Raw genomic sequence first — 14,827 nt, 5'->3', positions numbered from 1 at the left:
CGTTTCCAATACTGTGCTAGGTGGTCCACGTACATTATCTTGGTAAAACTGCCCTCTGAGGTAGATGTTCATATCCCTAATTTAGAGCTGAAGGACTTAACAAATGGTTACATCAGACCCAAAGTCTATATTTTACAAATGGTAGAGTTGACCCTAGAGCCTATGTTTTTTCTACTTGGACATTTTGCTTTTCAGAAAATCTTAAAATTTGAAATAAATCGTAACTTTTAGGTGAAAAATCTGAGACTCAGTGATAAATAAAATGATTTTGTGAAGGTTGTGAGGTTTGTTAATGACAGAACCAGGTCTAGATTTAAAATTTCCTGTCCAGCCATTTCAACTTACATGTGCTCAGAATTGTATTTCTGAATTTTTATTTAAAATAATGATAATTCTTTGCTTTCTTTTCTGTTTTATTTGGATAACTGAAAAAGAGGAAAAAGCATTTTTCCCCCTTAGACTACTCTATATTTTTCTCTTTTTAACAAAAAAAGAGACACATAAAATGTGTTTATGTTTTCTCCCATTATATACCAGAGGTCTTCAATCTCAAGTCATGCTTGCTTACTTTCTTCCTTCCTTATGCCACGTAGAATGTTGTATTAGTAAAAAATCGATGCAAAATTTTATAAAGGGATTCTCAGTATTTTCTAACTCATGGTCTCCTACTCCTTAATTCTATTTTTTTTTTTTGTAAGATTAAAAAATATGTGACAATCTTAGGACTGGATATATTTGGGAGAAAACATTAAAAAAAAGTTAAATGAGCTTTAAAAAAACACACTCATCAAAACCTTTAATATGCAAACTTGCACATAAATCTCCCAAAAGGCTGTGACCCATAATCTTTGGCCATAGAGGGTCGTCTTCTAGAGCATGATGTGGTCCCAGCATTGCACAGAACATACTGCAGAAAGTGTTGTGTTAACCAGACACAACTGAGGTGAACCGAGCTAAAAAATGTCTTCTTCTCAATGATCTCATTTCTTATTTTTTCAGCTCCCAAATTATAACCAGCTCTCTTCCTCCAGTGTCTTCTCCTCCTCCTACATCTAAAACAAAAGAAGTTTCAGATGGCGAAAATCTGGAGGTGAGTCTCAAGGTTTTGCAGGTTCCTGTAAGAGAGATCCCTCCAGATATGCATTCTATGCTTGTCTTTAAAGCCCTGAATTTGATTAACTAAATGCTACAACTTTATTAAATAACTTGTTTTATGATGCATGCCTCATCTCCCAAAGTGCTGGGATTACAGGCTGAGCCACCGAGCCCAGCATTTTCACTGTATTTTTTTTTTTTTGAGTTGGCGTCTCACTCTGCCACCCAGACTGGAGTGCAGTGGCTGCTCCTGTCCACCGCTGCCTCAACCTGCTGGGCCCTGGAGATCCTCTTGCCTCAGCCTTCCAAGTAGCTGGAACTACAGGTGTGCACTACCATGCCTGGCTAATTTTTGATTTATTGTAGAGATGAGGTCTTGCCAAGTTGCCGAGGCGGGTCTTGAACCCGCGGGCTCAGGCAATCCACTCACTCAGCCTCCCAAAGCGCTGGGATTACAGACTGAGCCACTGAGCCCGGTTTCACTGTGTTCTTTATTGCTGTTATCTCCATTATCAGCTCCTTCATTCTTTCCTCTTGTCTCTCCTCAATTCTATTTATTCTATTAATGTCTTCATATCTGGCTTTGTGGTTTGAGACCAGTCATTCTGGGGACTCTTCATTGTTTGCATTTTGAAGTTTGTGTTCTCAGTTACTGACCTTCCAGGGGTCTGTGTGAGACCCATATTCTTCTTTTGGTTTTTCTTAATTTGTGTAGATTTTACTCCCCCCCCCTTTTTTTAACCTCTTCTTTAATTCTGTTTTTCAGGGATGGGGGGAGTAGCTTTAACTTCTGTTGCTCAATCTCCTGTTCTTCCTTATGGGGATCTCTGGCTTTGTTCAATTCTGAAGGTGGACTGTAGGTGGAGGCTATACTTTTTGCAGTTCTGAGATTTAATTGAGGGGTAGATGTGATTCAGAAACTATCTGCAGATCCCTGTGTCCACTGATAAGTTTGTGGGGCCCCCAGAAACCACTTTCCTCTGCCTTACAATCTATCCATGCAGTTGGTGTATAGGTTTGCTCCCTAAAAGCAAAATGACATAAGAAAAAGGAAAAGAATGGATAAAGGAGGGAGGGTGTCAAGAGGAAGGTGGAGAGAGAGAAGAAGAAGAGGGGAAACAAGCGTGCCAACTAACAAATGAAAAGAGACCACAAACAAAGACAGATTTAAAAAAAATACAAAGAATCATACAAACACACAAACGGACAAAAATCCTCATAATGATCTACTTTTCCTCAAAAATACCCATGCACAAAGAAAAAGTCTTAAAAAAAAACCTAATAAAATTGCAGAAACAAAGCAAGTACAAAAACGTGACCAAAAATAGAAAGAGAAAAGAGGAAAAAAACTAAAACAAAAAACCAGGCTAAATAAAGAAAGCAATAAACAAAACTGGCTTTGAGGCTGTTCCTGTAACTTCAGCTTTCTTTCAGCTCTCCTAATTTTTTAATTTTTAGAGATACAGTCTCACTTTATTGCCTGTTATGGTCTCAAACTTCTGGGCTCAAGCTATGCTATTTTCTTGGCCTCCCAGTGGGCTGGGATTACAGACATGAGCCACAGCATCCGACTGTATAGAAATTTTAAATTAATTGATCTCTATCCTTTTCTTTTTTCACAGCCTCCTTCCATATTTATTTTCTTCTGAATAGAGCTTTTATCCCATAGCTATCATTTTAGTAACACTTTTATTGGTATCTGCCGCTCCCCTGACACAAATCTCAACTCTTTTTTTTTTTTGAGTTGGTGTCTCACTCTGTCGCCCAGACTGCAGTGCAGTGGCCACTCCCGGCCACCACAGCCTCTACCTGCTGGGCTCCAGTGATACTTCTGCCTCAGCCTCCCAAGTAGCTGGAACTACAGGTGCGCGCTACCACGCCCGGCTAATGTTTTTTTATTTATTGTAGAGATGAGGTCTTGCTAAGTTGCCCAGGTGGGTCTCGAACCCGTGGGCTCAGGCAATCCACTCACCTTAGCCTCCCAAAGCACGGGATTATAGGCTGAGCCACCGAGCCTGGCGAAGAATTTGTTATTTTATTTTATTTATTTATTTATTTTGAGTTGGAGTCTCACTCTGTTGCCCAGACTAGAGTGCAGTGGCTGCTTCCGGCCACAGCAGCCTCCACCTGCTGGGCTCCGGTGATCCTTCTGCCTCAGCCTTCCAAGTAGCTGGAACTACAGGCACGTGCTACCACACCTGACTAATTTTTTTTGATTTATTGTAGAGATGAGGTCTCACCAAGTTGCCCAGGCGGATCTTGAACCCGTGGGCTCAAGCAATCCACTCACCTCAGCCTCCCAATGCGCAGGATTACAGGCTGAGCCACCGAACCTGGCTCAACTCTTAATTAGCCTAATTAATCACCTAGTTTGTCTATGCCTGAATATTGCTGAAGAAAAACACATAATGTAGTTCGTTGGAGTCACTATGAATTCATGATCACAAGCCTCAGATGAGCATTCATTGCTCTCCTCCATCTTAACATTTCTCTGGGTGAGTTGATCTTCCTCCTATGCAGTGGTTTTTTAAAATGCCATTTCCACCCCGTCACCCTGCCTCCTAGTGTCCAAATTACAGTTCTGCCTCATACTTAATAGAAGTCATAAAAATCACTAGGTAAGAATGGTTTCCTGTCACTAGATTTATAGACATGAATCCCTCTATTTTTTCCCTCTATTTAACAACTCCCTTCAAAGATGTGCTTTTTTATTTTCTTGTAGATGTATTCAAGTATGTATTAGTATTTTCCACATTAAAAATTTAGAAAGACAAAACAAACAGAGCTCTCCCTTGATACCACGTTCCCTGAACAACACCTTGTTTTCTTACTACCATTCTCAAAGGTTTATATCTACTCTTTTCTTCTTTCCCTTCCAGTCTTTAGACCACATCATTCTGACTTTGGTTTAAAACTTATTTTGTTAGGTTATTAAATGACCTAGCAAAATGTTTTTTGTTGCACTTTTTTTTATTTCTTTTAGAGTATTCAGCAAAGTAAATCACCTTGAAAACCGGACACTTGCTGTTGTTTGAATTATGGCATGTATCTCCTGTGTTCTCTCTTGCTGTTTCTTCTCCCTATCCTCTGCCTGTACTTTCTCCTCTGCTTGACATTGTAATGTTCCTCAGGGTTCTCTTCTAGTCTCAATGTATGCTCTTATCCTAGGTTGTACTAATAAACTTCAGTTTCTATTTTTAGCTCATATTTCTCATCTGAGTTTTAGATGCACATATTCAAAATACCTACTCTATCTCCACTGTGTGTCTGACAGGCATTTTGAACTTAGTATTTCAAAATACAACTTTCTCCTCTCACTCCATAGCCAGCTTCTCATCTGAAATTTCCATCTTTGACATAAAAAACCAACTGATTTGCTAAATTCAAAAATTTGGGGGTTACTATGCTATCTATTCCTTTCTTTCCATCCTAATTTCTCTCTATCAGCAAGTCCAATATTGTTAAGTTTAGCTTTTTTACTCCATCACTACTCTTAACCATTCACTCTTCTAGACTGCTGTGATAGCATCTTAACTGACCTCAGGTCTGTATGTCACAGAGCAAACAGACATTTTTATAAAATGCACATAGATCATCTCACCTTCCTCTTAAGATCTTTTGTTGGGTATCCATTGCTTTTAAATAAAATTCATATTTAATAATTGTGTGACCTTAAAGGTCTCACATACTTTGGCCTTTGTCCATATTTTCAGCTTCTTTTACTATATTGTTCACTGTATTATAGCTACATTGTTTAAAATTCCTCAGTAAAGCCAAGTTCAGAACCTTTGTACATATTGTCATTTTGGTGTTGCCTGAATGTCACATCTTCATTGTTGCCTTTCCTAATCTCCCAACCTAAATTTTTTCTGTAACCATTTATTTGATGTCTTTCTCCTCTACCAAATACTAAGCTCTAGTTGAACAAGGAACTTTGTGATGTTATGAGCTCTGTGTCCTAACCTCTTGCATATTATATCTCATTTAGAACATTTTTGGATGAATGAATGGAGGGATAGATGGATGGATGAAAATCTGATCTGTGACATAAGATGCAGATGAGAACTGAGACACATATTTCCCCTTTTAAGAGCAGATGGTAATATATATATATGTTTCTTTTACTTCTTTCAGCAAGATCTCTGTACCTTCTTGATATCAAGAGCCTGCAAAAACTCAACGCTGGCTAATTATTTATACTGGTATGTGAAAATACTTTTCTATTTATTTTCTTATTACTCTTAAGGATTGCTTTGGCTTATGTTGTAAACACAATGGCAATTTAAAGGAAGATAGGAACAAGCACCAGAAACTTGGATACAGTATTCCTATCAAGCTGTATTCCCCCACAGCTGGTCTCAGGGAAGTGCTGTTAATAACACCACTGCTTCTCTTCTCTTTCACTCACTTTCCAGGAGCTAGGTTGTAACTGGGTAAGGTAATGGATATTTTCCCTTTGCTTACCTATTTGCTCTTTTATCCCCTAAAATTCCTGTCGTGGCACTGTTTACCTTTTATAGCACTTCAAATAGTGTTACACTGGGTGTGCTGGTGCATACCTGTAATTGCAGCACTTTGGAAGCCCAAGGTAGGAGGATGGCTTGAACCCAGGAGTGTGAGACGAGCTTGGGTAACATAGAACTTGTCTCTACAAAAAATAAGAAACATAGCCAGATGTAGTGGTGCATGCCACTACTCAGAGGCTGAGCCCAGGAGGTCAAGGCTGAGGTGAACCATGATTGTGCCACTGTACTCCAACCTGGGTGACAGTGTGAGACACTAGCTTTAAAAAAGAAGAAAAAAGAAAAAAATAGTATGATGCTTCATAGTCCTTTAGGAGAGAATATATTTTCATATTATTCTCTAAAACATTGGAATCATTTAAAAATAGAAGAATTCAGTTACCTTATCTCATTTTTTATTTTGTATTTGTATATAATCATGAGGTGCAAGTGCAGTTTTGCTACACTGATATATTGCATTGTAGTAAAGTTAGGAACTTTAGTGCATCCATCACTGGAGCAATGCACATTGTCCCCACTAAGCAACCTCCCATCATCTACCTCCCCCCATCTCACTTTAAACATGAGAAAACTGAGGCAGAGAAGTTTACTGTGACTGAACTTAGTAGAACTTGACCTAGTATCAAATTATTTATCTATGATTTTGCCATTTCCAGAGTACTTTCAGGAACTGTGTCTCATTTGTTGTTGTAGAGTAATATGGAGCAAGTATAAATGTCTCTCTTTTACATGAAAACAATATCTCGAGTCAATTGAAGGAAGGGAAAACTGAGATACAGAATGAATAACTGACTCCCTGAGACTCAATTCATATGAAACATTACTCCTTTTATCTGTCACAGAACTCTAATGGGTGAAACACAAGTAGCCTAAGCCGCAATCAGACATATTCTGGTTCAGAAAAAGAAAGCACTAGGATTAAACACTAGATAAGAAAGTTTTATCTAATTTTACAGAGTGGACAAAAGGCAGAGCCAGCTGAGTGAGACCTACCTGATGCCTTCTTTACATTTGAAAGAACACTTAGTCCATATGTTAAACTTCTTGACATGACATTTTTTTCACTGTGTAAATGATCTCCAATCCTACTTCTCAATTTATAACCTTAAACTTTAGCAAATTACAGATTAATAGATGTCCATTCTGAAAGCTCATTACAGGCTGAGCATCCCAAATCCAAAAATTTGAAATCTGAAATGCTGTAATATCCCAGACTTTTTGAGCACTGACATGAAGCTCAAAAGAAATGCTTGTTGGAGCATTTCAGATTTTGGATTTTCGTATTTAGGATGTTATATATAATGCAAATATTCAAAAATTTGAAAAAATTTGGAATCCAAAACACTTCTTATTCCAGGCATTTTGGATAAGAGGTGCTCAACCTGTATTTTTGAATAATCATGAGACAGTTTGCTTTTCTTGAGGAAATTAAACAAAATGCTGTTATTTTAAACTAGATTTGGGGAAACTGCCCTTGTGGGGGCAAATTAAGCCTTAGCTTCGTTTTCCCACTCTGGAAAGGTCATGTTTCTCTGGAAACTGTCCCATAGGCAAGGAGTAGGTAACTAAATCAAAGCACTTTTCTAACAAACACAGATTTTGTTATTTACATAAATAAATCTTTGTTTAGTTTAGCCTTTATGGTTTTCTTTACAACAAAGAAAACTGCTGTCAACAATCTTAACTAAAACAGTCATTTTTTCCTCCTTTTGGAACCTTTTTTTCCTGTGGGCGTCAATAGTGGGAAGAAAAATAGTTCTCTGCTTTTACTTTAGCAATTTAATATAATTTTTATAAACCTGTACTTTCCTCACATTAAAATTCAGCATATCCTTGAAAATATGCTCACACAATGTTTTAGCTAATTGCGAATTACTATTTTTTCATTGAAAAATTTACTTAGAAATTCTTATATTACCAAATTGCTACTGTTTCCTTTATAAAGTAACCTCTTGCCTCTAAAGTTCTCTATTCCAGTCTGATCCTAAGTATATGTCTAATTAATTGGTACTGTGGAAAAATATTCCTCATGCAAATCTAAATATTTAAAAGAAAGTAAAGAGAATAAATGTGGGATATGTTGCTGAGTTTGTGAATGCTTCTTAGCTTCTTAGGTATTTTTAAATTAAAATTTTATATATTTTAAAAAAAAACTTTTTTATAGGTATTTTTTTTCCTTGCAATATTCATGGAAACTTTTCTTTGACTCAGAATGAGTAGTCTGGAGTAGACAGTATTTTAAGGACTGTGTGTATACATACTGATTATGTTCTTTGAAATTATGTATTCTTTTGATTTGATCATAGACCAGATTTCATTATGAAATTTGAAATTAGCTTTGATAGAACCTTTGATCCTATTTCAACTAGGAAGAATTTTCAAATCATTCTGAGAGCAGCCAAACAGTAGGAAACTTAATAGAGGAACAATTTCCTACATGGCAACTGTTTCTGTTCCGAAAGAGTGCTTTGTTTTCTCCATGGCTAATAAACAAAGTACAGCCCCTGCTCCCAGTCTTAGAAGCATTCCATCAAACTTAGATTTGATTTGTGTTTTCCCACTGTATCTCTGATTTCACTGAAGCAATCGCATGTGCTCTGCCTGTTCATTCCGTAAGGAGTAATTGTCTTTCCCGTATTTACAGTCTGCATATTACATCTTCAGAAATACTCATGGGGAGAAAAGCTACCGATGTGGACTCTTGCCTTTGGTAGGCACTGCTTTTGTAAATGTAGGACAACTGTATGGGAAATAGTTTCAAATAGTTGGTTTAAAATGATCATTCCCTTCCTTTGAACATGAATAGAATAGTACAATAATAGTCAGATGTAAAATTTAAATGCCTCTGACTCTAAGCTTACTCTGTTATAATGTATTAAATATAAATTTTAATTGATTGTGCTATTTCCTTTTGAGCATTTAAATTTCCTTTTTTCATTTGTTCCCTTTCCAGTGATTTAGACAGGATTCCTGTTGTAGCTAAATCCTTAGGGACTTGTGGTTGTGCAGGCAATCCTTTTAAAATGAATAGTGTCAACCTTTTAAGCCACAGAGGGGAGTTATAGTCACCAATCTGTAAAATGTTGTGCATCAGAATCTATAAATCGTTCCAGTTTTTTATTTTTATAGCCATTCCAGTGTGTTGAAATTGAAAGTAAACTTTGGACGCTTTGACATGTTTTCTATAACTTTTAAGACCTTTCAAGGTAATAAAGGTTATTTACTCCACAAAACAAAATTGCCAGGAAACAGGTAGCCCACTGATGTCATCTTACAATGGGTACCCGAACAATTTTGTCTGCATTTCCACTTTAGTATGACAGCTTTCAGCAGAATACCTTGGGGGGCTTTGTACAATCTAGTTTATTGGTGTGAACAGAAAAACTCAGGAATGATTCAAATCTAGGTCTTCTATTCTTGATGTCTAACCTTGTTTTTGATATTTGGAGTTGTCGCTGTCATTTTTATTTTAGATTGGCTTTTTCTTTGCAACAGAACTTGAATGATTTTTGAGAGGTGTTTACTACTTGACCCTTATCATGAGCATCAAAATATACCTTCATAACAGGAAATGACTGCAACTGCAGTGCTTGCTTGGTGGTCAGAAAGACCTGCTGGACACAGAGTGGCCTGTGTAGTGTGGCCATCTGTGTGTTCATTTGGAAATGAGTATACTGCTCAAACACACGGGAAAAGACACAAATATAGTAAGATGACAGAGACAAGAACTTTAACTAAAGGGTAGAAGGGTATGGGTCGGGTTTGCATAAGACCATATTAACAGTTTCAGAATTTAGAACCAATGTCTGTTTCACAGTGTTTGATGTTGTACTGAAATGACCAAATATTTTGGAATACTGTGAGTAGAAAATAGGAGCTTATTTCTTTAGTTGTTCTTAGCTTAGGTATCTATGAACTTTCTACAGTGAAAGGAATGATTTTCAGTGCTCTTTGGAACGGGGAATGTTGGTAATATGACTGAGAAATCAAATTTTTGAATTTAATTTTAATTTAAAAGAGTCATACGAGTCTAGTAATCACTCTGGAAATTCTAAAAGTTACTCTTGTTTCAAGATTGAGGATTGCCTTCTTGAATTTTTGGTTTAGAACTCTTGTTGTGAATTTGCTATGGTAGGTATGGTATCATGATTTATTTTTTCATTCTACTTTCAGAAAATTCTGGGTTATATAACTCTGGGGACTGCTGAAACAGAGTTATCGTGGTAAAGTATCACACTGTGATGTAGGAAGGAGAAAGTTCTTATTTTTATCAACTTTTAAAACACATTTCTTTGTATAAGATTTTCTTGGGTATGTCAGAATAGTAAAAGTTTTTAAGGCATGACACCTGGCATTCATTTCTTTATAATCTTTGAAGGGCACTGAGTAAGAGTTAAACTTGTGACACAATGATATGCAGCAAACATTATCAACACAAGTTGTGTGAGAGACTGTGCCTAATCTAGGAAGTCAGACAAGTAACAAGTTATTAGGGTCTGTGAAGACTTCCTGGAAGAGAGAAAATGCCCACTATGCTTGAAGGATGCGTAGAAGATGGAAAGATGAAGAGAGAGGGAAGGTATTTCTGGACAGTACTGCGAGATGAATGGAAGCGCCAATATGGGTGCGTGGGGAAAGGTGTTAGGGGACTGACCTGACTGGAGGGTGGGTGCGTAAACTAGGGGTGGTGGAAGCTTGAAACTGAAACTTGGGACTGTACGGACTCTTTTAGAGTAGCAGAAAAGAGAGAGTCATTGATGTTTTTGTAACTAGGATGGGACATGATAAAGGTATTTTAAAGGTAAAAAAGTGAGGGATATTGAGTTGAGCAGATGTGGTTTCATTTTAGAGTTAGAGGCCTTGTAAGTGGTATCTGTGATTTGATTCCAGGTACTGCTAGATAGTACAGAACCATTAGAAGAGACATTTAATAGGAAAAACCAACAAGAACTGTTGATTAATTAAGTGTAGGTATCTGAGGCAGGGGACTGTGAGCTAAGTTATTGGTACCTTGGACCACAAATGAAACACAAGGTACCAATAAAAGTTTTAAGTAGGACTTGTGTTCTTTGGTTTGACTGCAGCCCCAACTCTCCCTCTTTTCTTATATTCAAACAATTAAACATTTGTTTATAGCCTGACTTGTGAGAAAACTTGAGTTTGTGAACCCTGCTGTGTGAGAATTTCCAGCCCCAAATGATTGGAATATTGATACTTTCAGTAGAAGTAGAAAAATATCTCATTTAGTGTAATTGGTTCAGTTTTACACATGTTCAACACATGTTCAGTTAAAAATGACACAGTACCTTGCAAAAGAGATTTGGTGTTTGAAATTAGGGTTGATGAATATAAATGCAGGCCACCTAATGAAATGCAAATTTGGAATTTATGTCCAAATATGGACCTTTATTCCTTATGAATAAAAGGAATATATATTGAGATAATAGCTAAATCCACGAGAGTAGTCATTCATTCATTCAACGGTAATATAAAGAGCAACTATTATGAGCCAGACAGGAAAGTGCTGAAGGTATAGTGGAGAACAAGATGATAATCTCTCTGCTCTCATGAAGTTTACCCTCTAGATGGCTGAATACAGTATGCACTTTCCCAGAAACAGTATAATAATAATAATAAGCATCTGTGGCTTGAGATTTTGGAAAGACTATCAGTTAAGAAGGTTTAAAAGTTTGATGTGTGGAACAATTTCTAGAGACGTTCTCTAAGCTTCCATTTTTATATAAAGAATAGAGCTCCGTGAATTAGAATAAATAAATAAATAAATAAAAACCAGTAAACTAAGTAAACTTAGTAGAATAGAAATAATTCTGGCACGGGAGTCCAACCTGGATTCCAGTCCCAGCTCTACAATCAACTAATTATGCTACCATGGGCAGGACACAGCTTCTCTAAGTTTCACTATCCATAAAGCAAACAAGTAGATTTAGACTCGTGTTTTTCAAGTCACACGCCATGATCCATTGAAAATAAAGCGTCACAGTCTAGCATTTGCTATTTAAAGAAAAATAAAATAGAGCAGAGCGGCAACTGTTAACGTTGTTTGTAAGGTATTGCTTTATGAAATTTCCTTTTCAGTTTTATGCATGTGTATGCACACATGGCTGTGTGCATTAGGTTGTTATATAAAATATTATTTGTTATTATGGTTTATTCCATCAGAACATTGTGAAACTGTATTAGATGGCCTCTAAAGTTTTATTCAGAGCTTTGCTTATATGATTTTTGTAATTGTATAAGCAGATTAGGTTTAAGATTTAAAATTTCTTTAACTTTCTAAAACCATTATTGTGTAATAGAAAAATTGAAGATTATACATGAATTTTTGAGAAATGAGGAAATTGGATGGGAAAGAAAACCCTATTAATGTTTTGTTTATCTTTCAAAAGTATGTCAGTAAGAAAAGTAGCTTCAGGGTGTTTTTCAGAATAAGAGCACCTTATGTAATACCAAAGTATTGTAATACCAAGGTATTAAATTGTAATACCAAAGTATTACAAAGTATTACAAAGTATCACAAAGTATCACAAAGTATCACAAAGTATTACAAAGTATGAAAATAATAATTGTCATTTTTGAATTAAATTTGTGAGTTTAGATGATTTTTGAGGAGGTTAATACTCTGTATCTCTCATACATTCATAAAGAGAAAACGTGAAAATGCTATTTTTATGGCAAAATTTTTAGAAAATTCAGAATATTGCACAAATTGCCACATTACTGCTGTTAGTTTACCTTTTATTGATGGTCATACATGGTGTGCCTTAATTTTTCACTTTTAAGAAATGATAAAATGTGGTTTATTACTCCAATTTAATTATTTTTGCATATATAAAATCAATTTTTTTAGTGAAAAGGTATAAATATTTATAAAATGAACCTCAGTTTTATTTCACATATTAAGGTATGTGATCGTAGAATGTGAAGATCAAGACACTCAGCAGAGAGATCCAAAGACCCATGAGATGTACTTGAATGTCATGAGAAGATTCAGCCAAGCATTGCTGAAGGTAACTATTAAATGTGGGGGCAGACAAACTGCAGGGCATAGGTCAAATTTGGCCTGATGCCTGTTTTGGTATGGTCCATAGCTGGAATGGTTTTTCCATTTGTTTGTTTGTTTGTTTATTTATTTTTTTTGAGTTGGCATCTCACTCTGTTGCCCAGACTGGAGTGCAGTGGCATGCTCCTGGCCACCGCAGCCTCGCCCTACTGGACTCGGCAATCCTTCCTCCTCAACCCTTCAAGTAGCCAGAACTACAGGTGTGTGCTACCATGCCCGGCTAATTTTTGATTTACTGCAGAGATGCAGTCTTGAACTCTCGGACTCAGGCAATCCACTTGCCTCAGCCTCCCAAAGTGCTGGGATTACAGGCTGAGTCACTGCGCCTGGTGGATTTTCTATTTAATGGTCTGAAAACAAATCAAAAGAATATTTTGTGACGTGAAAATTATGTGAAATTTGAATTTTATTGTTCATAAATAAATAATTGGAAATTAATCATATTCATTTTTCTGTTGTCCATGACTACTTTTGCACTACAGTAGCAATTTGTTAATTGGAATGCAAACTGTATGGCCAAAAAGGCCTAAAATATTTCCTCTTTGGTCCTTCACAGAAAATTTGTTCATCCCTGATTTAATGAAATAAACCTAACCACAGAATTTTTTAAAAAATTAAGCTTTTCCTTTTTTTTATTTAGCATTTTCTTATTAAGTTTGTGCACTTTCTCATAAATCTGGCAGTGGTCATTTTGCAGATACTTTCTGCATTATTACATTTTTGGTTTTTCAACAGTTTTTAGAGATTTTTCCTCTGGTGTTATTTTAAAGCTATGTCACAGTTCAGCCAGCAGAGGGTGCAAGGGCAGTAAAAAAACTAATTCTGTGACTTTGCTACAGAAACATTTTACTTTATAGCATCTTTTATCTGCTGTTTTATGTTCTTAAAAATCTAAATCTTATTAATCACTTTGAAACTAAACATTTATATAGTTCTCAGAGTGCAGAACTTCTAGCATCAAACTGAGTGGCAGATTAAGCCCTTGATCCTCTCGTCTAATCTCACATCTGTCACTTACAACCTTTGTCAACTATGAAGACATTTTAGTTCCTCTAAGCTTAAATTTCTTCATTTATGAAATGGGGATGAAAACACTTGCCCAGCTGCACTTACCACGGTAATTGAAAAGATTAGATGAGAAAGAGTATTTTTATAACTTTTTAAAACTGGAAATCACTACATAAAATGTAAGGCATTTATTTTTTATGACCTATATTTTACTAAGCAAGTACATATTGTGGTGCAATTTGCACAGTTTCTTCTTTTTTTTTTTTTTTTCATTAATCAGTAGTTTTTATTATGGTTTTGTGGGGTACAGTTAAGGGTAGGTGTACAATGACGTTTCATTCAGGCACCCTGTAGATAAGAAGTGTTTTCCCATCCCCCGACAGATATTTGCTACTGTTAATCCCATCCCCCTCCCCCCCAGTTTCTTCTTTTTAAGTAGATTTTTAGTTCCTTGAAAACAACATCTTTGTTTTGGCCATATATATATCCATCACATTTCTTAAGGCATCATAAGCTTTCAGGTATTTATTGAATCAGATAAGGAGTAAATGCATTTTGGCAGTGAATGAATCCTATCTTGTCACGTGGTTGTATGTGAAAAAAAATGCTCTATTGTAGAAAGTTTTGTTTTGTATTGAAGTTTACAGCTTTAGAAGTATAACTAAAGCTCACACATGCTCTTTAAGAAACCCTGATCGTTATGGTATATAGAACTAATTTTTCTTTGTTTTGGTTCCCTGCAGGGTGACAAGTCTGTCCGAGTCATGCGTTCTTTGCTGGCTGCACAGCAGACGTTTGTAGATCGGTTGGTGCATTTGATGAAGGCTGTACAGCGTGAAAGTGGAAATCGTAAGAAAAAGGTGTTTGCTTTTGTTTTTCTTTTGTGGTGTTTGCTTTTGTTTATGACTGGTGGTGGCTTGGCCTCATACAATACTGAGTTCTGGTTGTTGTGTCTTTGGGTTGCTATCTTATGTGAACTTCTTATCATGTAGTTATAGTAATAGGAATACTTATAAGCTCTGATTATGTGTGCATTCCTTTTTATGAGTTTACAAATACAGATATAGTATTTAAATCTTCACAACAATCCTATAAGTTAGTATCTATTATTATCTCAGTC

General features: G+C 36.2%; 1 protein-coding gene across 3 annotated transcripts in view; it reads left to right on the top strand.

The window, feature by feature from the left end:
- The window catches only part of PIK3C3 (phosphatidylinositol 3-kinase catalytic subunit type 3), a 133,792-nt gene that overhangs the window by 58,659 nt on the left and 60,306 nt on the right, over positions 1-14,827 (top strand). For all 3 annotated transcript variants that reach the window (XM_021706512.1, XM_008073151.1, XM_008073152.1), the window contains 4 exons: positions 1,000-1,090; positions 5,230-5,297; positions 12,541-12,646; positions 14,451-14,567. In XM_021706512.1, the coding sequence (XP_021562187.1) occupies positions 1,000-1,090; positions 5,230-5,297; positions 12,541-12,646; positions 14,451-14,567 (382 nt within the window). The remainder of the gene's footprint in view (positions 1-999; positions 1,091-5,229; positions 5,298-12,540; positions 12,647-14,450; positions 14,568-14,827) is intronic.

This window comes from Carlito syrichta, unplaced genomic scaffold (genome assembly GCF_000164805.1).
Source record: "Carlito syrichta isolate Samal-C Ts95f unplaced genomic scaffold, Tarsius_syrichta-2.0.1 Scaffold315702, whole genome shotgun sequence".
Lineage (NCBI taxonomy): Eukaryota > Metazoa > Chordata > Mammalia > Primates > Tarsiidae > Carlito > Carlito syrichta.
This window is presented reverse-complemented; position numbering and strand designations above follow the sequence as displayed.